Source organism: Cannabis sativa, chromosome X (genome assembly GCF_029168945.1).
Source record: "Cannabis sativa cultivar Pink pepper isolate KNU-18-1 chromosome X, ASM2916894v1, whole genome shotgun sequence".
Lineage (NCBI taxonomy): Eukaryota > Viridiplantae > Streptophyta > Magnoliopsida > Rosales > Cannabaceae > Cannabis > Cannabis sativa.
Genome location: NC_083610.1, coordinates 16870368 through 16895980, shown reverse-complemented (window position 1 = coordinate 16895980; position 25613 = coordinate 16870368). Strand labels below are relative to the sequence as shown.

Below are 25613 nucleotides of genomic sequence, written 5' to 3'. Positions count from 1 at the left end.
TTATGAGGTGTTCTGAAACCGAAACAATCTCTATCAGTTCCTTCAATCCTGATCGCAACAAACTTGTTGGGCGTATCGAACTTCCCAAAACTAACGGCTTTCCAGCCACCAGATCTGGGACCCCCTCCCCTATACTATTGCTGGAGTGAGTGAGGGTCGTGTACGGTTGGCTAGGGCAGCATTACCAAACTTCGAGGATAAGGAGCGAAGCTATTTGTGGAAGGTTTGGGAAAACAATATTAATGGATCGTGGAGTTTAGTGCACAGCAGGGCTTGCAGCCCTATAGTAGGGGAAAACAAGCGGATAATGGATACATATGAGCTCTGTTTTCATCCGTAGAATGGTGACGTTATGTTCACCATCTCAGAAGTACATAGACACGTCTTTCGTCACAACATTAGAGAAGGAATGGTAGAAAAAAATACTTAAAGTAGTCAAAAGAGATGATATCGTTAATTTTCGTCGACGAATTGATCATCAGATAACCTCAATACAAGTCACCTTAGCTGACAATGGATGGCTTCCTTTTCCTTTCCACCTTACTCGTCTCACCCCGCCAACTCCACTTCCTATCCACCTTAGCTAACAATGGATAGTCCTATTTGACTAAATTTTTGTTTTTGCTTAAAGCTAAAAGCCAAAAGCAATAACTTTTTTTAATGTGGTTGGATGACTCTAGGGTTGTTTAGAATGGGTTAATACTAGCAAGAGAATGATAATGTTTTCACATTACTTTGTTTGTTTTGAGGGTTCAATCTTAGAATAGTATTTCTTTAGTAATATAACTATCCTTGAGGATGATAATATTGATACCTTAAAAAAGGTGGGATTGAATTATTCTCTTCGAGTATATTAATTTTAATATCATTTTTTAATTAATAAATAAATTTAAATACCATTAATATTATGATTTATTAACAATAACATACAAATACATTATACATAAATTTTATGCGGATGGTGTACATAAATGACATATTAAAAATAGATAATATAGTGATAAAATATACCAAACACTCCTCTAAAGATATAGGAAATGTCTACAGTACACCCCCTTAAAGGGGTGTTTCAATAGATCCCCTATTTGTTTTAACACTTAAAAAAAGTAGTTCAATTTTTTTTTTCATAATCGTGTATGTTATAGTAATTTAGGACCATTTATAAATTTTCAGAAAATTTCAAATAATTTACATTGCCGAAAAATAAAATTTATACATTTTATTTATTTTACCTCACTCTGCTAAATGATCACTTTGCTCCAATTGATGTTGATCATATCCTTACAATCCCACTGAGTTTCTTCCAAATTCATGACAACCTCATATGACACCATTGTTGGGTTTTATGCCCTAAATAAAACTCTGTTTCAATGTAATCCAGATTATTCTATATCAATAAAGTAACAGAAGTAATTTTTCATTCACTTGTGTATGTTTTGGTTCACTTAATCAATTGCTTGTCTATCTGATTTATAAATTCATCCAAACCCCTTTCACATACTTGAACATGTTTATTGTGTTGTCAACACAGTGGAAAATAAACATGACTATGTGAATAAAGTATTTCTAGATTTATCAGAACACTGGGTTTCACTGATATGACAATCTACAACAGAGTTTACTTACATTTGGAGAAATGTTATGTTCTTTCCAGAACATAGGTTAAAGTAAAGCTCAGGTTGGATGCATGGAGTATGCATTGGAATGGACCGATATTGAACTTTGAATTAGATTTTGAAACTTACCGTAAACATCTATTCAATTCAATATCAGAAGTTGATCCTAGATCACATGATCTAAATCCTGATATGGTTAGGCTTAATTTCAAGAGTGTTATTCGTGTTCTTTGATTTGTTAGTTAAGCCTAAAACTGTAGTCTGAGCAATACATACATTTTGGGAACACGGTAGTGCGATTGAGTGGGAGCGCTAACATAAATATGGAATCTATAGCTTCTATCTGGCGAATAGTAAGCAAAGGGTGATCTCCTTCGAGCTTAACCAAACGAGATAAATGATTGAGTACTCATTTCACTTAGTTGAAATATCATTTATACAGGGTTAAGTGTTTTAAGGATAAAATACATTGTAGGGTGTTACGGTAATTTAAGTCCCTTTACAGTGTAGATCATCCATATAGAGGATCATTGATCACATTAGGATTATAACAATGGATAACTAATAATGTGTCTATATGGTGGAACATATAGAGCATTCTATATACTGAGAGTGCAATTTTGAGTTCTATGTGTGGATTCAACGAAGAATTAATAAGTCAGTGAATTTAAGTGGTAAATTCTAGATTTGCTTATTGGAAGCTCGGATATATAGACCCATGGTCCCCTCACTAGTTGAGATGATATTACTTGTAAGACTCGTTTAATTGATTTTAATTAATCAATTAAAAATTCTCAAGATAAACTTGTCAGTTTGAGAATTTGGCACTCATTAAGGGCAAAACAGTAAATAGAGATTTTGAAGGGCATATTTATTAATTAGGAAACTTTAATTAGTTTCATTATTAATAAAATAAATGATAATATATTATTTGATAATTATTTTTAATTATTAAGTAATTAGATTTATCATTAATATGGTTGAACAGTGGAATTGGCAACATTTCACGAAAAGGGAAACTATCAAGTGTAGGAAAAGGAAAGTTGGAAAAGAGGCAAGCCTTGTTTCCACATTGCCTAGGCCGACCCCCTTTACCTTCCTTTTTCCTTGATTTTCTCAGTTCAAAATGTCAATCATAGCCCTTGGTGGTCTTCTATAAATAGAAGGCAAAGACTTCAGAATTTAACATAACTGAAAAAGCTTTTCACAGCATTATTCTGAAAGAATTTTCTCTCAGAAAATTCTCTCTGAGCCGCCACCCTCTCTCTCTCTATACCTTCACTGTTTCGAAATGTATGAGTGCTAGAGTAGTGCCCACACACATCAAGTAATACCTCAATCATAGTGAGGAAGGCTGTGTAGATTTCAGAGACAACAAAGAAGGACTTTCGGGCTCAGATCTTGATTATACTCTGCTACAGAAAGGAATCAAGGGTTAGAGATCTGAGTGGGAGGAGACATATATATTCCGCTGCAATCACTGTAAGATTTCTGATACTCTTATGTGTTTAATTTCATATCGTTTTAGAAGTTCATATTTAGGTTGTTAAATCAACATACTTGTGAGTAGATCTAAGATCCTGGTAAAATAACTTCCAAAAACTGGCACCAGAGCCATGGTAATTGATTTGCTTGCAAGAAATTTGGACTTAAAACGATTTGCTTGTTTTTTGGATGGTATCATGTTGCTTTGAGTGTCATATTGATGTTTGAATGTTGTTTGTGAATTCTGGGAAAAATGGTTACTGTTTTTATTCTGTAATTATTTTTGTTGGATAGTTTGGAAAATTCTAAGCAATTTACTTTTTTATAGAACTCGATTTCGATTTAATTTGAATTAGTTATGAATTTTTGAAAATTGGAAAAATCGGGGTGACGAGCAACTTCATCACGCGCGCGGAAGGGCTGCTTGCAGCCTCCCTGCGCCGTGATTTCTCGGCCAATCACCCCAGATCCGCGCGCGGATGGCCATGCACAGCATGCCATCCGTACAGTTCATCCAATTTTCCAATTTTTTCGATTTTTCATGCTATTTCATGGAATTAAATTCCGATTTTTTGTGTAGTTTTGTATGTTGATTTTTGTTTTTCAAATTTCAAATCTAATTGTCAGAAATAAATTAATTTTAATTTTTTAAAATTAATTTTAGATATTAGTGTAATTTGATTTTGAAAATAGGAAAAAATCAAGTTTTGCTTACCTTTTTCTTATTTCCTTTAAAATTTGATTATTTTATTTTTTTAAGGTCAGATATTAATTTTTTTTTTTTGGTAACTTGACCTTAATTAAAATAAGATCACAATAATCATGATAATTTTAAAAGAGGAAATAAGGTATTTTTTTTGTTAACTTTTAAATTTTGTTATTTTTTAATTAAATTAAATTGTAAAACAAGAAAAGGGTATGTGTTTACCATTTTCTATTTTATTTTTAATTTATTAAATAACATGAAATTTAAAAGGAAAGTTAGCAATTTATTTTGAAATGACATTTAGGTTACCCAAAACCTAATTTTTTAAAATGGTAGGTTTAATTTTATTTTTATTTTTCGAAATAAATGATTAAAATTAAATAAATCCTACATCCAACTATCCAAATCTAACCTTGTTGCAGGAGTATGTGTTTTAGATTGTTTGTAAGTTTTCTAAAACCTATTATTGCTTGATCTAAATTGTCTTGGTTAAATTGATGATAGATCAGATGATCTAGTTTTAACCAAAGGTTCAATTGACGATAGATCAAGTAAATAATTTGTAACAGGTAATTTTTACAAACTTCTTTCATCTGTGTATGACTTAGCAACATGATAGGATCCATCCAAATGTGTATGCCTGTGTGAGCCTATATGTTTAATTTCTATTATAGATACATATAGGTGGTTGTTGCTAAATAAAATATCATAACTGATAGAATTTATTTAGGCTCATTTAGTTGTGAGCCTATTCAATTAATAACAGTTATTCATTGCAAGGTTAAATTCCTCTCTTTTGGGCCTTGTGTGAGAGTTGGGAGCCTTAGAAGTGGGTGCGACATACTGGACCCAGCTCCCCCTCACATGAACAACCCCAATTGTGAAGGCCCATTTGCCTGATTTGGATAACTGTGATAGGTTAATTATATTAGTTTGACCTAATAAAAGATTGATTAGCAACATAATTAATTTCATTGTTCCTTGAAATTAATTTAAGAAAAACATAGTTTGAATGGTCATATTCTAGAAAGCTATATGTATTTTTCTTGTTTTAATTAAATATGGAATTATAACCATATAAATTCTTTCTGAATCTTAATTTTATAATTTCATTAAATATTCCTATTTAAGTTGAGATTTAGTTAAATCTATCAAATCAACTTAGATTTGAATATTTTTGAATTTCCTATTATAAATTAAGTTGAGGAATTTTGGAAATTGGTTATTAAGATTCCTTATATATTTTTTTAAGTTGATATTTTCTAAATATGGGAACTTAAAATGGAATATCTTCTAAATTAAGTGGTTACTACTTAATTGGTAATATTTAATTAAGTCATTGTTTGAGTAATATTTTTAAGTTGGGTATTTAGATTTTCTAAACAACTTAAATAAGATATTTTTCAAAATTATTCCATTTTTGAAATTTAATTAAAGTTTTTACTTTAATTTGTAATATTTCATTATTGAGATATGGAATATAAATGATTAGACAAAATACATGTTTAAATAATGAGCTTTAATCAAAGAGAAATTCGATCTCCATTGTTGGTTTTACATAGCTATTGTTTTAGTGAGTAATCCTCCCTAATGGAGGAACGTTCATTAGCAAGTTAGCGCCGTTTAATCTCGAAAGATAAGTATTCTTATAGGTTTATTTATATGGTTCATGACCACCCTAATGGTGGCGACTATGTAAGACTTATAAGAATACGAAACAATGGTAGAAGCTCATAAGATAGAATTGCCTTGACTCTCGCCTAAACGGGACAACGCTGAATTCCAATCTTGATCGAATAAAAGGTTCCTAGAATGTTTGACATTTTAGATGAATTGACAACTCTATTCAATGGATGATGCTTTGACTCTCGCCTAAACGGGACACTGTATCAGTTCATTGGAAACCTTGGAAAATAAACTATGTTAGATTTAGTATTTTTATAACATAAGTGATTGTTTGTTTTACGAACACAGTGTATGAATTTATAGAACCGAAACCTTACTTCTGTTTATTGATATGTTGTAGTGCCAAAATGAATAACCCTCATCCCGATCCACTCCTAGTTAGTATCTTTGCAAAAGAACTCAATAGTGTGAAAATGCATTCTGGTAGTTGCATTAACTCGCACCTATTGTTGATGAATCTGAAATTCCAAAAGGCAAATCTACTAGGAATTGATTTATCAAAGGAACAATGGGTGAAACTCATACTTTATAGTCTTCCTCAGGAGTATAATAGTTTTGTTCTATATTACTTATTGAACAATCCTAACTCCTCCGACATGGACAAACTCGAGTCTGAGTTGAGGGCCCATGAGCGGGATCTGATTGCAATGAGACCTGCTAGCATTGCAAGTTTTAATCAGAGGAAGAAGTTTAAGCATGAGGGCTCCAACAAAGCTGCTTCTTCAAGTACAAATGTCAGACATCATGTTCTATGTGCGAATTGTAATGGAAAGGGACATAAAGAAGAACAATGTCCCAGGCTTCTAGACAATTCAAACGAAGGTGATGCTTTTGTATTTGAATCATGTGTTTTAGAGAACGACAAATCCTCGTGGATTGTTGATTCTGGATCTACTAACCATGTATGTTCTTCATTACAGCTGCTTGAAACTTGGGAGAATCTTCACCCATATGAGTTAAAGCTTAAAGTTGGAAATGGCGAGTTGGTATCAGTTAAAGCAAGAGGAACAGCCCGAATCAAGTTTAATTCTAAGAAGTTTTTACTTTTAGAGAATGTTTTATATATTCCTAATTTTAGTAGAAACTTGATTAGTGTTTCATGTTTACAGACACAATTTTATATATTGAATTTTTCGAGTTCAAATTGTTCAATTTCTCGTAATGGATTTCATATATGTGTTGCAAACATGGAACGAGGGCTTTATGTTTTAGGACCTGATACTCAAATCTCACTAAATACTGAACTTTTCAATGTAGCTAGACCTAGAAGCCTTAAGAGAAAAGAGATTGATAATGATGATCAAACTTATCTATGGCATTTACGTTTAGGTCATATAGGCTTTGATAGACTCAATAGGCTAACCAAAGACGGTCCATTGAAAAATGTCGTCTTAGGAGAATTGCCAGTCTGCGAGTCTTGCCTAGAAGGTAAAATGACCAAACGTTCTTTCTCTGCAAAGGGAGAACGTGCCAAAGAACCCCTAGGGTTAGTACATTCAGATGTTTGCGGACCGCTGAATGTAAAAGCCAGAGGAGGTTATGAGTATTTCGTCACTTTCATTGACGATTTCTCGAGATATAGTTTTCTTTACCTAATGCAAAAGAAATCTGAAACGTTTGAAAAGTTTCAGGAATTTCATGCTTTGGCTCAAAACCAATTAGGTAAAACATTAAAGATCTTGCGAACTGATAGGGGGTGGAGAATATATATGGATATGCAGTTCAAAGATCATTTAATTGAACTTGGAATTGAATCCCAATATACTGCCCCTAGCACTCCACAGCAGAATGGAGTTGCAGAAAGAAGAAATCGCACTCTCTTAGAAATGGTTAGGTCTATGCTGAGTTACTCAACTCTGTCTACGTCCTTCTGGGGATATGCTATTCAAATGGCAAACGACATTTTAAATGTTGTTCCATCTAAAGCAGTCCCTAAGACACCCGTCGAACTATGGAATGGTCGCACACCTAGTTTGCGCCATTATAGGATTTGGGGGTGCCTTGCTCACGTCTTAAGAAAAGAAAGAAAGCAAACTGGAATCGCGAACTGAGGTTTGCATGTTTGTCGGAAATTCTAAAGAGACTAGGGGTGGACTATTCTATAGTCACAAGGATAACAAAGTGTTTGTCTCTACAAATGCTACTTTCCTTGAAGAGAACTATATGAAAGACAACAAACCGAAAAGTGAAATTGTATTAGAGGAAATGCTCACAGATACTGTTCCTTCAAATGTACCATCTTCTTCTACTCAAGAAGAGGAACATGCCACTCCCTCAGTTGTAGCAACTGAGAAAACTACTACTAAAGCTCCTGTTCAGAAAATCACCGCTCCTCGTCGTAGTGGGAGGGTTTCAACGAAACCATCTCGTTATGGCTTGGATGGTGAAATCAATATGGTCATTGGTGACGGTATTGATGACGACCCATTGACCTATAAACAGGCAATGGCAAGTCCGCAACGGAAGCGATGGTCAGCCGGTATGGATTCAGAAATGGATTCCATGAAGAAGAACAAAGTCTGGGAATATGTAGAACCACCTGAAGATTTTTGTCCAATTGGATGTAAATGGGTCTACAAGAAGAAAAGAGGTGCTGGAGGCGAAGTCGAAACTTTCAAAGCTAGACTGGTCGCCAAGGGTTATACCCAAAGAGAAGGTGTGGACTATGAGGAAACTTTTAGTCCTGTTGCCATGCTCAAATCTATCCGAATTCTTCTTTCCATAGCTGCCGCTTTAGATTATGAAATCTGGCAAATGGATGTCAAGACAGCCTTTCTTAATGGGCTTCTTGAAGAAACCATCTATATGGAGCAACCAGAAGGTTATGTTCTTCCTGGACAGGAGAATAAAGTTTGCAAATTAAATAGGTCCATATATGGACTTAAGCAAGCTTCTCGCTCATGGAACAAAAGGTTTGATGAGATCATCAAGACCTACGGCTTTCATCAGAATGAAGATGAACCTTGTGTTTACCAACTCAAGGAAAACCAAGTAGTAGTATTCCTGGTCCTTTATGTTGATGACATTTTGATCATTGGAAACAATGTCAAGAAAATGACTCACATCAAGGAATGGCTTGACACTCAATTCGACATGAAAGACTTGGGTAAGGCAGCCTATGTTCTTGGTATTCAGATTGTCAGAAACCGGAAGAACAGATCCCTTGCTCTCTCTCAAACAGCTTACATTGACAAAGTTCTTGAGAGATTTTCCATGACCAATACCAAAGGGGCAAACATGCCCTCTAGACATGGTATCCGTCTATCTAAGGAACAGTGTCCTACTGATCCTCAAGAGATAGAAGACATGGCAAAAATTCCTTATGCTTCGCAGTTGGGAGTACGATGTATGCTATGCTATGCACTAGACACGACATCTGCTATGCGGTTGGAATCGTGAGCGGTATCGATCAAATCCAGAAGGGTACATTGGAACGCGGTTAAGTATATTTTGAAAGACTTAAAGAGTACAAGAGATTATGTATTAGTCTACAAGGGTGGTGCTTTGAATCCCTTAGGCTATACGGACTCGAATTTCCGGGGATGTCTTGAAGACAGAAATCTACATACGGGATGGTGTTTACTCTTGGGGGTGGAGCGATAGTTTGGAGAAGTGCTAAACAAGCTGCGATTTCGGATTCTACCATGGAGGCGGAATACATAGGCTGCAGCAACTAAAGAGGTTGTCCGGCTTAGGAAGTTCTTCACCGGTGTTGGTGTAGTTCCCGGAATGGAAAGGCCTCTAGTCTGTGTGTGATAACACTGGAGCTATAGCCAACAGTAAGGAACCTCGGAGCCACAAGAGAAGTAAGCACATAGAAAGAAAGTATCATATTATCAGAGAATATGTGGCAAGAGGGGATGTACTGGTGGAAAAAGTGGATACGCAGGATAACTTGGCTGATCCATTCACCAAAGTCTTGGCAGTAACTTCATTCGAAAAGCACCGTCAGAATTTAGGATTAATTGAAATGTACTGATTTGTTTTATATTAGTGCAAGTGGGAGTTTGTTGGGTTTTATGCCCTAAATAAAACTCTGTTTCAATGTAATCCAGATTATTCTATATCAATAAAGTAACAGAAGTAATTTTTCATTCACTTGTGTATGTTTTGGTTCACTTAATCAATTGCTTGTCTATCTGATTTATAAATTCATCCAAACCCCTTTCACATACTTGAACATGTTTATTGTGTTGTCAACACAGTGGAAAATAAACATGACTATGTGAATAAAGTATTTCTAGATTTATCAGAACACTGGGTTTCAACGATATGACAATCTACAACGAGTTTACTTACATTTGGAGAAATGTTATGTTCTTTCCAGAACATAGGTTAAAGTAAAGCTCAGGTTGGATGCATGGAGTATGCATTGGAATGGACCGATATTGAACTTTGAATTAGATTTTGAAACTTACCGTAAACATCTATTCAATTCAATATCAGAAGTTGATCCTAGATCACATGATCTAAATCCTGATATGGTTAGGCTTAATTTCAAGAGTGTTATTCGTGTTCTTTGATTTGTTAGTTAAGCCTAAAACTGTAGTCTGAGCAATACATACATTTTGGGAACACGGTAGTGCGATTGAGTGGGAGCGCTAACATAAATATGGAATCTATAGCTTCTATCTGGCGAATAGTAAGCAAAGGGTGATCTCCTTCGAGCTCAACCAAACGAGATAAATGATTGAGTACTCATTTCACTTAGTTGAAATATCATTTATACAGGGTTAAGTGTTTTAAGGATAAAATACATTGTAGGGTGTTACGGTAATTTAAGTCCCTTTACAGTGTAGATCATCCATATAGAGGATCATTGATCACATTAGAATTATAACAATGGATAACTAATAATGTAATACATGTAATTGGAACATATAGAGCATTCTATATACTGAGAGTGCAATTCTGAGTTCTATGTGTGGATTCAACGAAGAATTAATAAGTCAGTGAATTTAAGTGGTAAATTCTAGATCTGCTTATTGGAAGCTCGGATATATAGACCCATGGTCCCCTCACTAGTTGAGATGATATTACTTGTAAGACTCGTTTAATTGATTTTAATTAATCAATTAAAAATTCTCAAGATAAACTTGTCAGTTTGAGAATTTGGCACTCATTAAGGGCAAAACAGTAAATAGAGATTTTGAAGGGCATATTTATTAATTAGGAAACTTTAATTAGTTTCATTATTAATAAAATAAATGATAATATATTATTTGATAATTATTTTTAATTATTAAGTAATTAGATTTATCATTAATATGGTTGAACAGTGGAATTGGCAACATTTCACAAAAAGGGAAACTATCAAGTGTAGGAAAAGGAAAGTTGGAAAAGAGGCAAGCCTTGTTTCCACATTGCCTAGGCCGGCCCCCTTTACCTTCCTTTTCCCTTGATTTTCTCAGTTCAAAATGTCAATCATAGCCCTTGGTGGTCTTCTATAAATAGAAGGCAAAGGCTTCAGAATTTAACATAACTGAAAAAGCTTTTCACAGCATTATTCTGAAAGAATTTTCTCTCAGAAAATTCTCTCTGAGCCGCCACCCTCTCTCTCTCTCTATACCTTCACTGTTTTGAAATGTATGCGTGCTAGAGTAGTTCCCACACACATCAAGTAATACCTCAATCATAGTGAGGAAGGCTGTGTAGATTTCAGAGACAACAAAGAAGGACTTTCGGGCTCAGATCTTGATTATACTCTGCTACAGAAAGGAATCAAGGGTTAGAGATCTGAGTGGGAGGAGACATATATATTCCGCTGCAATCACTGTAAGATTTCTGATACTCTTATGTGTTTAATTTCATATCGTTTTAGAAGTTCATATTTAGGTTGTTAAATCAACATACTTGTGAGTAGATCTAAGATCCTGGTAAAATAACTTCCAACAACCATACGACTACTGGTGCTTATACGGTCAAGTCGGGGTTCCATTTAGCTGACTCCTTGGCTGAAATTGATGAATCTTCCACATCTAACAGCCGTGGTAATTGGTGGAAGAATTTTTAGGACTTAAGTTACCTCCCAAAATAAATTTTTTTGCTTGGAAGGTTATCCAAAGCGCTTTGCCTGTTGCTGCCACTGAACAAAAGGAAAGTCATTGACTCAGCGACTTGTTCACTGTGTAACCATGCTTGGGAGTCTATAGGACATGCTTTGTTTACTTGTCGGTATGCAAAATCAGTTTGGAAGGCAGCACAAATCACAATTAACTACTAGAAGTAGGGGTGTTCGCGGTGCGGGTTGTGCGGTTTTTAACCATTTTTTCAAACCAACCCGCACATGCGGTTTTTCTAATTTTCCAAACCGCACCCGCACCGCGATATTAAAAAACCGCAAAAACTGCACCGCAAAAAATGATGCGGTGCGGTGCGGTTTTTGCGGTTTATGCGGTTTGAACTATCACAATTTTTTTTTTTTGAAATAATCATAAAATAATTAAACTATCATTAATATAATTATTCCAAAACACTTAAGAAAATACAACAAACTTGAGACTAATAAAAGTTATAACAACAACAATAAATCAATAATCTTTTTAAAGTTTCAACAACACACTTAAATCAAAATAACAAACTTGAAACTAATTAAGTTCTAACAACAATATAAATGTACAACTAACATACTTACATCAATAGATTAAAAATAAAACAAACACAAACTTCCAACTCCAAATTTTAATACACATGTATGGACTTGGGTATGTTGCTAAGAAGAGAGGGTTTGTGAAGAGTTATGGATTTTGCCCTAAGATTTATAGGCTTGGGTTGGGCTCATATGTATGAGCTTAATAAAATAAATATAAAAATTGAAATTTTAAAAGATGCGGTGCGGTGCGGTTTGAATCGCGGTTTAATAATTCAAAACCGCAAACCGCACCGCACCGTGCGGTTTGGGAAAAATTCAAACCGCAACCGCACCGCGAAGAATTTCAAACCGCATTTTTTTTGCGGTGTGGTGCGGTGCGGGCGGTTTGAGCGGTTTGATGTACACCCCTAACTAGAAGGCTCATCATATGCAAGATGGAGATTATGTGATTCATTTATCATCGATATACTCGAAACAAGAGTTTGAAACTCTAATTTGTATTATGTGGGCTATTTGGTCAGAGAAAAATAAAGTTTTACATGGTGGAGTAAGGCGAGATGGATCCTATATTGTTTCCTATGCAACTCACTATTATGGAAACTTCCTTGCCACTCGCAATTGGGCTAAAGCGCCTACTGCCATGGCTGCACCAACTGCAACTGAACAACATCACAAGCCAACGGAGGGAGTTCCATGGAGGCCACCTGATCTGAATGGTATCAAACTTAATGTGGATGCGGCGATCAACCAAATGACAAAAACACTGGGTATTGGAACGATTATTCGAGATCATAATGGAGTTGTTCTTGTTGCCATTTCTAAATCGGTCCAAGGATATTTTCGATCAAATGAGATGGAAGCGAAAGCTCTCTTTCATAGCATCAACTGGGCAAGTCAACTACAAATCCCTGTAACAAACATTGAAACAGATGCTTTAAGAGTCTTTAATGTGCTATCAATTACATTCTTAGATTTGTCTTCTTTTTCAAATTTAATTTTTGATGTTCGTAATCTTTTATCCTCTTTTTTTGTAGTTGTTGTCTCAAATGTTCGGAGACATGCTAACCAAGGAGCACATGAGTTAGTTAAATATGCCCTAGAGTTGGATGAAAATGTCTCTTAGATGAATGTAATTTCTTATCCTATTTTCTCTATTGTTATAAATAACTCATAATTTATAATAATAGTTGAAATTAATCTAAAAAAAATAAAAAATAAATAAAGTAAAAACCTTAAAACATATTATAAATTGGCTCACCTATTTTATCATACTCTTATTCTAATGGTTTCATGTGTACTAGGTTAGGAATGAAGGATTCCTTTGGAGTTTGGACAGTGACGAATTAAAAGAGTATATTTTATTATTATTTGTATTTGTGAGACGGTTTTGTTTTGCCAAATGCCAAGCCATGGCTTGGCCGAGTCCCAACTCAGAGGCGATATAGTAGAAACCGCCTTTTATCTCAAAATTCCACTGACACACAAACTTCTCGTAATCTCAATTTCTTCACTTCAATACATATCCTTGTTTATTTCTGTATATGCCCCCATTTCATTTCTCATTAAAGGACGCTCTTTGATTCATCTTACAGGTTTGCTTTTCTTCTTCTTTTCCCCGAAAACCACAAAGCCATTGCTCTATCTTCTTTCGGTTTTGTGGTTTTATACTCTGTTTATATATATATATATATGTAATCATGTTTCTGTATTTATTCGTACAAACACGAGTTATAGTCTTCTGTTTTTTCCTTTTTTTGCTTTGATATTGAAAGTTTGTCATCTCTCTATAATTGAACCCAGAAAAGAATGAGTCTTTAAAGTTCTAAGACATACTTTTCAGGAAATTTCTGAATTTTGGAGAGATTGCGGTAAATGCTGAAAATGCCGGCTACCCAATTCAGCGGTGGTTCTGTTTCTAATGGAATGACCAGCAGAGCCAGTAAAAGCCACCATATTGCAGAAAAATTTAAGCCCACTTCTTCGGTGCGTATAAGGGACTCCGGTAAATTTGTTGCTTATACTAGTAGGCAGAAGTTAGGCCATGTAGATATAGTTGGGGGCTGCAATTTGGCCAGAAGACATAGGCAATCTTTCAATCCATTGGTGACCCATCGTAGAAAGAATCGTTTTTCCCTGGTCTGTAATCAGAGGAGTTCAGATAGTGGTGCCAGTTCATCGGAGGTTGATGAAAGATTGGTTTTTGAAGATGAGAGTTCTCTTGATGGTGGAGCCAATGGTGCTTCGTAAGACTACTAATTGATACATTACATGTTTTTGTTTTGATGAAATTTTCAAGTCTTTTGTATTGTATGCACATTTTCTTTGCTACTTAATGGTTATCTTCTCTTTATGATAGTGAATTGGCAGACGTTCCTAGCGTTGTATCACCTCCTCCGGATGTCAAGCGTGAGATATTGATGCTTTCTATACCTGCTATTGCGGGGCAAGCACTTGATCCTTTAGCACAGCTTATGGAGACTGCTTACATTGGTAGATTAGGTATGAGTCATTGATTCGTTTAAGATTCCCACTACCTCTAGATTGCCTGTGAATTTGATTTTGTTTGATGGTTTTTCTCATCTTGGTTTTGTTGTTAATTTTTTGTAGTCAAATTCTTAATGCTTTCACTTTCAAGTAGGAATTTATAGGTAATCCATTGACTAATTCTTACGTTCTGCATTGTTTATTGTTAGGCTCTCTGGAGTTAGGTTCAGCTGGTGTTTCTGTGAACATCTTTAACTACATTTCAAAGCTATTTAATATTCCTCTTCTCAGTGTTGCCACTTCTTTTGTTGCTGAAGATATTTCAAGAAATGAAAATAAATCTTCTTCTTCAGGTGAATTTAATGCCCTTGTAATTTATTGTATAGAAAAGTATTGTTCCGAATTAAAGATTTCAGAGATCGGAAATGACAATTCCTCTATTTTGAACTGATTGCCGTGCAGAGAAGCACTTTCTAAACGACAGTAGTAACGGTAGTAGACCTTTTGATGAAGTAGCAGAAAGAAAACAATTGCCTTCTGTGTCCACAGCTTTACTGCTAGCTGTTATGATTGGTACATTTGAAGCTTTAGCCTTGTCTTTGGGAGCTGGCTTGTTTCTTAATATCATGGGAATATCATCAGTAAGGTCCTAAACACTCAGTATATCGGGCAGATTGGCTAATTATCTATCTGGTTTTCCTTATCTCTGCATGATTGCACATGTATTAGTATAGTAGGTTCTCTGTATACTTTTTGTTGCTGTAAAATACTTGTATTTGTTTAATTGGGCAATGCCATTCTTGTAATGGTAGGGATAATTTTGCTTGCTTTTTAAAGGCCTTGTAGCAATGTTTCAGTTTACTTTTTTCAAGCACTTAAATCCCAATTTAAGAATATTCTTAGTTCTAAACATCAGTATGTTAACAGGATTCACCCATGCGGGCTCCTGCTCAGCGTTTTCTTTCACTAAGGGCTTTAGGTGCCCCTGCTGTTGTAGTGTCTTTGGCTCTTCAAGGAGTTTTCCGCGGGTTTAAGGATACAAAAACTCCTGTTTTATGCCTAGGCAAGTGTTTTTGTAACTTTTTTCAAGTGAGATATGTCACTATTATGTCTTCCATTTGTTGTCGTTGTGTTCTTTTGCATTTCTTCAAAGTAGAGTCAATCATCATGCAAATTTACATGGTGCTGTGTATGCAGGTATTGGAAATCTATTAGCTGTGATTTTATTTCCCATACTTATACATTCTCTCCAAATGGGTGCAACTGGTGCAGCAGTTTCCACAGTTGTGTCTCAGTATGTATTCTTTGAATAGTGTTGCACGTTTTATGTTTATTGCTGTGATAATCCCTCGACATAAGATCTTGCTTGAATTTTCATCTTTCAGATACGTTGTCACATTCTTAATGCTATGGTTTCTAAATAAGAGAGCAATACTTCTGCCTCCAAAGATGGCATCATTACAATTTGGAGGATACATAAAATCTGGTAAATTTGTAATTTTTATTTTTTAAAAAATATTTAAAAATAAAAATGATTGTTATGAGATTGAACTCTTCCTCTTTTGTATTAGGTGGTTTTCTTCTTGGAAGAACTCTTGCTGTTCTAACGACTATGACTTTGGGCACATCAATGGCTGCTCGTCAAGGCCCAGTTGCAATGGCTGCTCATCAAATATGCATACAAGTATGGTTGGCGGTTTCGCTTCTGGTTGATGCCCTGGGTGCATCGGCACAGGTATCATCTCTTTCTTTGACTTATATTGCTGTTATAATGCTTTGATCCTACCAAAGATGTGTTTGCTTTGGACTACTAGTTTTGGCCAAGTTTTGCGGTCATGGTTGAAAATGGGTAAAAACTAGACTCATACCGGACCTGTCAACATTAGAGGGATACTATAAATTAATTTCTTAAAATTTCTCTGTGCAGAGTCAGCGTATTCACATAATTTAGCTCAGTTGATTTATGACTGTTGTTTACTTATAGGCTTTGACTGCAAGTTATCTGTCAAAAGGTGACTATAAGACTGTGAAGGAAATTGCTCACTATGTGCTGAAGGTAAGGTCTTTTTTTTCTGTGCTAATTGTCTATCGAGCTTTCTTGTACCTAAATACTTCCACAGATTTTTGAATGTTCTTACCGATTGAGTTTTGACATATTTTAGCTTAACTGTCTTCCAGGTAGGATTAATCACAGGTCTTACCCTATCTGCAATTTTGGGTCTATCTTTTGGTTCATTAGCCACCCTGTTCACCAAGGATGCTGAAGTACTTGCAATTGTTGGTACTGGAGTATTGGTATGTGTAATTTTTCTGTTAACAAGTCCAATTGTTTTATGCATTGACTTCATACTGACAATGTTTAAAACTGTTACAGTTTGTCAGTGCTAGTCAACCTCTTAACGCACTGGCTTATGTTTTTGATGGTCTCCATTATGGTGCTTCAGATTTTGCATATGCTGCCCGTGCCATGGTATGCTGAACTTTTGAAAATCATAGAAATGTCCTTTTTTGGGTCTGATCTGATTGCATATTTTGTTGCTCATTTCGACTACAATTGATCTTTTTGTAGATGGTGGTGGGAGCAATATCATCTGCATTTTTGCTATATACTCCTGCAGTCATTGGTCTACCTGGGATTTGGTTCGGGTTGACTCTGTTTATGGGTTTGCGTGTGGTGGCTGGATTTTATAGGTAACATTCAATATTTGAACCCCTTTTTATTGTTTCTTCTTCTTTTTTTTCTTGATATTATTAATATAATAAATGCATAAAATTTATGGTGAAGCATGAGCTATGGGATTTTAAAGCTCTTTTTAATGTGCATTCTAACTGTGAAATAAGAACATAATTAATTGATCCTAGTTCATCATAAGCTGTTGAAATATGTTTGTTTTCTCTATTTGTGGTGTGCTTATGTGAACATGATAAGGATTGAGTATCTTTCAGAAAATCCATGGTCTTGTATCATCTATGGCTCTATTACTAATGTAACACATCTACTGAAATCATTGTCGTGGTTTTTCTATTTTCAGATTGCTGTCCAAAAATGGACCGTGGTGGTTCCTACACAGTGACTTTCAGAAAGTTGAGGTAGGTATAGATTTATGGCTTTTGACATTATGGTCTGGAATCTGGAGTTTGCCAATGTAATATCGTTGCATAAATTGTTATCATTTTTTAAAGATTGATTTAATATTTGTCATGATTACAGTATTAGTGTCTGAGATTAAAGCTGCTTGACCCTACTTTTTCAGCTGGCCAATTGAGTTGTGCAAATTCTGAAGGTCATTGAAAGTTCAAAGACATCAAACCAAGTAACATGCTCAACCTTTAGAGAGGTTTCAGGTGTAAAGTTTAAGTTTGTGATAACACATTCTTGCATTAGTTTTTTTTTTTCAGTAATTCCACTTTCAATTGCTACCAGAAGGAAGAAAACAATATTGGTAGATATTGATAAAGATACATTATCATTTCAAAACCAATCTGGGACAGAACTTCATTGTTAATAACATTTATTTATTGTTTATATATGTGATTTATAATAAAGTTCAATCACATTTTGCAATAGCTGGTACTGATAACAGGTAAAAGTAAGAGCAGAGTGAACAAGGCTCATTATTCCTTAGGGGAAACGTAATCGGTTGGCCCATAAGGCTCGAATAATTCAGCAAAGAATTTCTTCTTCCTCTTCGGGTTCAAACCCATGTCCTTACACAGCTGGTCATTGTACCATACATGGAGGGCAGCTATGCATGATCTCCTGTAGTACTGACCAGAGTAACGCTTCTTGAACTCATCCCATTTGGCCACGTCTTCCTCCATTTCTTTGATGCTTGGTAGCTTAAAAGTACCAGCCAGAAGCTCCGATACCCATCTGCATCTCATCTCTGAGGTGTACAAGTTTGAAACACTTTCTGAGAATCCAATCACTGCTAGCTGTGGGATTCTTGGATGAATGCATTCCCTGATATAAAAAAGAAACAAGTATATTTAACTAGTGCAACTCCATAACCATAACAACAGTTATATGTACTGATTAATTGTTGTTGCATTTTCAGCCTAGACTATTTAGAGCTAACAAACCTGTAGAGAGGTAGGGCTGAGTTGGGGTCTCCAACAATGTAGTCCTTAAAGGTGGGAGAGACAAACAAGTCTTTAAGCTTTTGGTCACCCCTGAATCCAGTAGCCAATATAACCAAATCTGTGCTCATTGGAGTATCTTCCCCATCAATCACAATACCTTCTTTACAGAATCCAAAACTTGGAGCTTTCTTCAAAATAATACTTCCCTCTTCAACTCGCTCATAGAACTTCTCCGGCACTGTTGCAATCAGACATGCATTGATTTCCTGATGAAACCTATGCTTCGGTACCATTCCATGCTTTTCTAATGGAAGCTTATTTTTTATGTGACTCTCCACAAATTTTGAGAATGCCCATCTCTGTTAATTCTCAAATTATTATAGCTTCATAAATTTTTTTACGACAAAGCCTGTGTCAGTTTCATAAATATTGCAGGAAGAGAAAGAAAAATAGTTTACCAGTGGAGAAAGCATGGTTGCAAGGAGGCAAAGTACAAAACCTTCGCCTGGCTTGTGAACAAGTAACTCGGAGAAGCGATTAAGGTACAAATAAGCTATAGAAAACCCCCATGGCATGTAATCTGGCATGGTCCAGCGCGCGTTCCTGTATAACACAGTGCATGGATTTTCAACCCCTGCATGCCAAACCAAAACCAACTTATTTATATAGTTTTGTTAGTTTATTATTAGGTACATGCATGATTTGGTTTAGGGGGTGAGAATAATGACCGTTTGCGTTGCAACACTCATTGGCAATGTCGATGGCGTATTTCTGAAAGCCAACAACAGTAACTTTTTTGCCTTTTACAAATTGAGCTGCGGTTTTATGATCCATGGCGGTGTAATCGTTTGAGTGGATAACCTGGCCTTGAAATACATTGGGGCCTTTGTGGGGAGGGAATTCGGGCATGTTTGGTACTTCGCTGAAACGTCCAATGCAGAGGATTACAAAGTCCACTACGTAAACCTCCTCCTCATCCTGATTTAACTAATATGTTATTTTCAAGTACTAGTAGTAATAGTAACCAACTACGTACTACTAATTTCTAATCACGTTAACAATTATATGTAGGGATATTTGAGGTATGAGTATCTAAAATTTGGAGTTTGTAAATAATATAGATCTAATAATTTTTATAAGCATTCCATGTTATATTAAAATTGTAATTTTTGTTTATTTCTGTAAATTTTCTAAATTTGTAACCAGATTTTAAATTTATTGAAAGATGATTTAGAAATAATTAATAGTACACGTTTTGTTAAAATTTAATAATTTAGAAGTTATCTTACATGTATCCTGACAAAACTAACTGAGAAGATAATTTTACTAGCATTGGGTACTTATATTGCTAAAAGAAATATTAGGTCTATTTGAGCTACAATTTCAAAATTTTATGTAATACAGCAATACATATGTTATATATATATATAATTAAAATGGTGTATTTTGTACTACATTGTTCATGTATGAGTGATTTGTAGAATTTGTATACTTATAGTTAAGTCATAATCTCCTAATAGTGAAAGTGGAAATGGAGGAGAAAAGGATGTTATACTAAATAATTAAACTATCCTCATTTAAATTTATTAAAACAAAAAACATATGAAGAAAATAATAATTTTCATGTGAGGAAAATTTTCTTACCTCCTTATTACCAAATAAGATAGGAAAATTTTCTTTTGTTCCATAATTTTATTTTCCCTTTTGATTTCTTTCCTCCATACCACACAAAATTTGGTTTGTTACTTATTTTTGTTAAAACTAAAGAGATAGTACATATTAGCTGTAAAGTTAAGAGTTTGTTTAAAGAGAAATGCTTTGAGTTTGGGGTATCTTACGTTGTGAAGCACCACAAGATTATTAGTGTAAATTAATATCAAATCACATATAATTTAATTTAATAAATAATATTAAAAATAACTAATCAATCACAATTTGTCATATCAATATGATGTTGGATACCATTTAGTACAACTCCTAAGGGCCATTGCCCCTCTAACACCTGGAAGAGCCTTCTCTGGGGCAGGAATCTCCTCAAAGAGGGACTTGTTTGGAAAGTTAGTAATGGTAGGTTTATCCCTCTCCTTGATTCAAGATGGGTTCCCAACCTCCATTCGCTTTCTTTTCTGAATAATTTTAACCATGTGGATCAGCATGTATCTTTTTTTCATCAATTTGGATGGTTGTTGGGATCTCTCTAAACTTAAACACTTCACGCCTTCTTTTCAAATTCATGAAATTTTTAAAATTTCCATTGACCCTGTTTCTAATGATACTCTTATTTGGGGTCATCACTCCTCTGGCTGTTTCACGGTCAATTCTGCTTAACACTTGGCCAACTCTCATCACAACCAAGCTCTCCCCTCCTCCAACAATGTCTGTTTTAAGAATCGGTGGAAAACAGTCTGGCATGCCAAAACTCTTCCCCAAATAAAACATTTTACCTGGAAAGCTTTTCACCATATCCTCCCTTTCAGTCTTAACCTTTTTAACAAGAGAGTGGTGCCTTCTCCTTACTGTCCCTTTTGCCACAATGTTTTTGAGACCGTGTCTCATTCTCTCATCCACTGTCCTAGAGCTAATTCTGTGTGGAAACATTCTTCTTTTGTGGATTTCTACCTTTAAAACTATAAATGTGATATTAAATAGTTTTACATGAGAGGTTTTGATGATTTTAACAAATAGACTTTTACTTTGTTCATTAGTTTGATGGACAGACCTTAACCATCTCCAACATAGAGTTGATCTGCTCCTTCATATTCAGTGCTGATGTTAAGGTTTTGGACATTGGGAGTATAGTGATTGGATGCAACATAATCTGGATACCAGTTGCTGTCATCTACTTAAGTTGTTTGAGCAACATTTGCTTGGGCATTGGGAGGGTTGGGACTAGGAGGCTCAGAACTTCTCCAACTGAGGCAAGGAGATCCACATGTTGCTTAACTTTCAGTAGATAGATCATTCAATGACATAGAGCCTTTTCAAAGTTTCTGTAATATGGTTCGAAACTCCAGGATCTTGGAGGAAACTTGTAGAGTGAAGTGTTTTTCGAGAGCACTCCATATTTGTCTCGCTGTTTTACACCCAACCATCCGTGTAAGGAGACTCTCTGTCATTGAAGAGAGAAGCCAGGAAACAAAGAGTTGATCTTGAACCTCTCATTCAAGAAAAGCTGGATTGAAATTGTTCGAAGCTTGATCAACATCATTTAGAAACTGAGGTGGAGGAGCACGATCTTGAATGAACATTTACAATATGTTTCCACGAATTTGCAACAAGAACCTGCTGTTTCTACAAAAGAAAATTGTGATCATTTAGTTTAATAGACATATTGTGATTGAAGTAAACGGGATCGAATTCATCAGAATTGTTTCTCGATTGATTGAGATTCGAAGCTCCATTTGGTTGATTGACTGGTCTATTGACGTTCGAGTTGTTCTGAGTGTTGTTGGTGCTAGCTCCAATGTTCCCCATGTTAGCCAACAGTGGAGGAAAGAGCTCTGATACCATGTTGAACCTCTTCACCATTGATGAACAACCAAGCAAGCATGAACAATAAAACCAGAGAAAAATAGAGGCAAAGAGAAAGAAGAAAGAGAAGGAAAAATAGTGAAAGAGAAGATTGAAAAAAAAGAGCAATCTTACTATTCAGTAAAGAATATTGGCATTATATAGCCAATGATTACAACTGTAGTTTGTTGAAGATAACAGGAATTAGTTAAGGAAGAGAATAACAATAATACCGAACATAACTAACTCTCTAACCAACAAACAAATTGAATAGACACTCCTAACACAATCCAATTAAAATCCAACTTCTAGCATCCAATACAATCCAATCCAATTATAATTGGATATCTAATTTTTGTAATTGGATTAGATTGGATTGATTCAATACAATTAGATTGGATTGAATGTTGCTCACCCTTACTTTTTAGCCAATGCAAATTCTTTGTTTTGGAATGTACCTAAATTGCTTTTGAATGGTGTACTTACCCAATAATTTTTAGATACATTTGGCTAAATAAATAAAACATACAAAAATATTAGAATTTTGGTTAACTTTTACAAAAATACTGTCACACGGAAAAGTTTTCAAAAATACTGTGTTTTTATAAAACACCAGTAAAACACAAAGCAGAACAACTCAAAACAACAGTAGAACAACTAAAAAACACCAGTAGAACACCAGTGAAAACTTAACACAGTATACTACAATATAATACTTATAAACAAACACAGTAAAAAAGTAAAAAATACCGCCTGACAGTATTTTTGTAAAAAATAACAAAAGTTAGTATACTATGTAAATTTTCCTAAAAATTCTTTAACTAAAATAGAAATGAATTTAGTTCATTTGATGATGAAGGAAAACAAGCTTTTAGCCATGCTTTTTTTTTTTTTTAATCTCTCTCCTTTTTTTTTTAACCTCTTAACTATTACATCATATAATAAAGCATTTTATGGGATACTCTAAGATACTAGGAAAACGACATGATCGTGAGAGACAGAAAGAATAAAAACAAAAACTTAAAAATAAATATTTTCTTTAATAAAAAATAGTGTTTTGGATTTGGATTTGATTTTTTTTTTTTTATTATTTTAATTGTTTTATAAAAAAATTTTGGATTACCATAAAAATCAATTGTGATTGCATTCACTATTAGTATTGGTAATTTCAAGATTTCTTCGTATTCTTTAAATCAACATTTGAAATCAGTAATACGAAGTAACAAAATATTAACTCGAACCTTAGAGATTACGGTTAGAAGTTAAATTTTGGTGAGGTAAAAGAAAAGTATGAAGAAAAAAAATTAAATTTACATGTTAGGTATAAAAATGAACAAGTTTTTCCTATATTTTTTTTGAGTGTAGCGTAATAGTTTTTTACAATCATATATTAGCTTAATAGCTTAAAGGTCATAGGTTCAAACTCATGACCTCTCCCTTTTTCCCATCCCTCCCTCACCACTAAGCTAGCCTTATTGGCTTAACTTTTTATATGAAAATTTATTCTTTTGTATTTTTCACTTTTTTTTACATGTTAAGGTATAAAAAATGAACAAGTTTTTTTCTATACTACTTTTTATTCCTACTAAACATGAAAATTTATTCTTTTGTATTTTTTCACTTTTTATTTCTTTATTTTTCTTTCCACATCAAAATTCAAATTTCCAAACATATATTAATTATTTTTTTTTAAAATATATATATTTTTTGAAATTTTCGTAAATACTTTAATTTATAATAATTTGTATTTTTTATGCTAATAAAAATTAAATTCAAAAGAGCATATCATACACCTTTCCCACACAAAGTCGAGTGATCAAAATCCCATTCCCCAATGTCAAAAAGAACTTTATAACTCATAAGAAATAATAAGATAGCACAAACAACTTCTAACAAAAATGATGGGAGTTTAGAATTGTTTGTCCTTAATATAATAATGTACGAAAATGATGGGACTATATTGTTGTTTGTCTCATATTATAATGAGAGGATAATGAGAGACACTATATGTAATTTGTCTCATATATATAAAATCACTCATTATATATCTCTATGTACATGCATTCTCAATCAGATCCTGTATGTGCCCATATGAAATCCTATCTCAATCCAAAATTTTTCCTTTTGTATGGCCTTGACACACTTTCATTTTGCAATTATTATAATTCTGTATAAATGGAGAAAGAGTCCACCAAATCTCTCTCCTCAAAAATAATGACACGACTGAGAGATGATATTTACAATGATGATGTGATATAATGCTTTTCAAAACACAGTGCTTGCACGTATTTACTCTTAACTAATGACACATACACGATCGACCATTCCTACATATTCTTAATAATTATACAAAATTCTTAAGATCTAATCCAGTCGAAAAGAAAATATTTTTAATAATAATATAAACAAAGTCATATATAATTACCTGGTTATAATTGGAAAGGCCTTGTTGTGTGGAAGTGTTCTGTACAACTAGTTTCCATTGACCAGAGGAGGCAGAAGGGAGAGCACCCCAAAGAGCCCAACTCCCAGAAGTAGTGTCTGTTTGATGAGATGGGTTTTGATAGTGAATGCTGCAAACTCTGGTGTGGAATTTGATGTGTTTCACTAAATCAAAATGGCGTGCGTAAGATTCCACATAATCGAGAACTTGATGGTGGTGAGGGAATAGCTCAGAGTCAGGCACTGTGGATGGCCATGGAAAATCGGAGAATTGGTATAAGGGTTTGGGAGTTTGGAGCCTTGTGGTTTCGATGGTTTTGGTCCAAACACCACCTATTCGGCTTCGAGACTCGAAAACAATGGGGTGGAAGCCTTTTGAGAGGGCATATTTGCAGGCCAAGAGGCCACTGATTCCGGCTCCGATTATGGCTACGCTTACCTCTCTTTCACTTGCCATCTCTTTCTTTCTAGTTTCAACTTTTTGATGAGAACTCACTACACTACACTACCTAGTACTTGTAATCCAGTCACAAGTGTACTCTTGTGAATGTAGTCTTTTTCTTTCTTTCTTGATTCTAGTGTACTAGTTTTAAAAATGGGGAATTTTGATAAAGATAGAATTAAGGGTATAATTAACCTTTTTTTTTATGGTAAAAATAAATAATTAAAAAAAAGGGAAATTTGATTTTTTTATGCTTATATTTGGTTAATTTTTTTTCTTAAACACATAATAACTAATATTTGTAGGATATGACAACTTTTATGATATCCCTAAAATACCCCCTATTTACATCACCCCAATTACACAATCAAACCCCCCATCGGACCCCACATCAGACACAATCGGACCAATCAGACCCCATATCGGACCATATCATTATCTCCTACCATTTTTTTTTTTTATGTTTTTGTACATAAAAAAAGTAGCATCAAGTGACCATCGGACCTCCATCAGATCGCATCGGACCATATCTGCTACCAATTTTTTTTTGTATGTTTTTGCACATTA

At 34.5% G+C, this 25613-nt stretch overlaps 3 protein-coding genes across 4 annotated transcripts; 2 read left to right on the top strand and 1 right to left on the bottom strand.

Moving 5' to 3' along the window:
• The first annotated feature begins 12587 nt into the window (after positions 1–12587).
• LOC133032068 (uncharacterized) lies at positions 12588–13208 on the top strand. The gene has a single exon (XM_061105888.1). The coding sequence runs from the start codon at positions 12588–12590 to the stop codon at positions 13206–13208; it is 621 nt and encodes a 206-aa protein (XP_060961871.1).
• Positions 13209–13366: 158 nt separating this feature from the next.
• Positions 13367–18134, top strand: LOC115702550 (protein DETOXIFICATION 45, chloroplastic). Of its 2 annotated transcripts, none has more exons than XM_030629975.2 (15): positions 13367–13677; positions 13926–14328; positions 14442–14584; positions 14779–14922; positions 15032–15210; positions 15497–15632; positions 15767–15863; positions 15955–16055; positions 16141–16304; positions 16554–16625; positions 16748–16864; positions 16944–17039; positions 17139–17260; positions 17602–17659; positions 17824–18134. In XM_030629975.2, the coding sequence occupies exons 2-15, from the start codon at positions 13958–13960 to the stop codon at positions 17833–17835; spliced, it is 1812 nt and encodes a 603-aa protein (XP_030485835.2). In that variant the 5' UTR covers positions 13367–13677; positions 13926–13957; the 3' UTR covers positions 17836–18134. The 2 variants fall into 2 exon arrangements, with proteins under 2 accessions (XP_030485835.2, XP_030485839.2); XM_030629979.2 differs by having other exon boundaries at positions 17781–18134.
• Positions 18014–25212, bottom strand: LOC115702569 (probable flavin-containing monooxygenase 1). The gene is made up of 5 exons (XM_030629986.2): positions 24588–25212; positions 19381–19630; positions 19111–19286; positions 18653–19011; positions 18014–18533 (listed from the first exon to the last, which is right to left on the bottom strand). Exons 1-5 carry the CDS (start codon positions 25059–25061, stop codon positions 18185–18187), a joined length of 1608 nt encoding a protein of 535 aa, XP_030485846.2. The 5' UTR covers positions 25062–25212; the 3' UTR covers positions 18014–18184.
• Positions 25213–25613: the final 401 nt, after the last annotated feature.

Coding starts and splice junctions, on each gene's coding strand:
- LOC115702569 (XM_030629986.2), bottom strand. CDS start 25,061: ATGGCAAGTGAAAGAGAGGTAAGCGTAGCCATAATCGGAGCCGGAATC. Junction 19,631..24,587: donor GCCTTTCCAATTATAACCAG/GTAATTATATAT, acceptor TAGTTAAATCAG/GATGAGGAGGAGGTTTACGT. Junction 19,287..19,380: donor TGAGTGTTGCAACGCAAACG/GTCATTATTCTC, acceptor TTTGGCATGCAG/GGGTTGAAAATCCATGCACT.
- LOC115702550 (XM_030629975.2), top strand. CDS start 13,958: ATGCTGAAAATGCCGGCTACCCAATTCAGCGGTGGTTCTGTTTCTAAT. Junction 16,056..16,140: donor TGGAGGATACATAAAATCTG/GTAAATTTGTAA, acceptor CTTTTGTATTAG/GTGGTTTTCTTCTTGGAAGA. Junction 17,261..17,601: donor GTGGTGGCTGGATTTTATAG/GTAACATTCAAT, acceptor TTCTATTTTCAG/ATTGCTGTCCAAAAATGGAC.
- LOC133032068 (XM_061105888.1), top strand. CDS start 12,588: ATGTGGGCTATTTGGTCAGAGAAAAATAAAGTTTTACATGGTGGAGTA.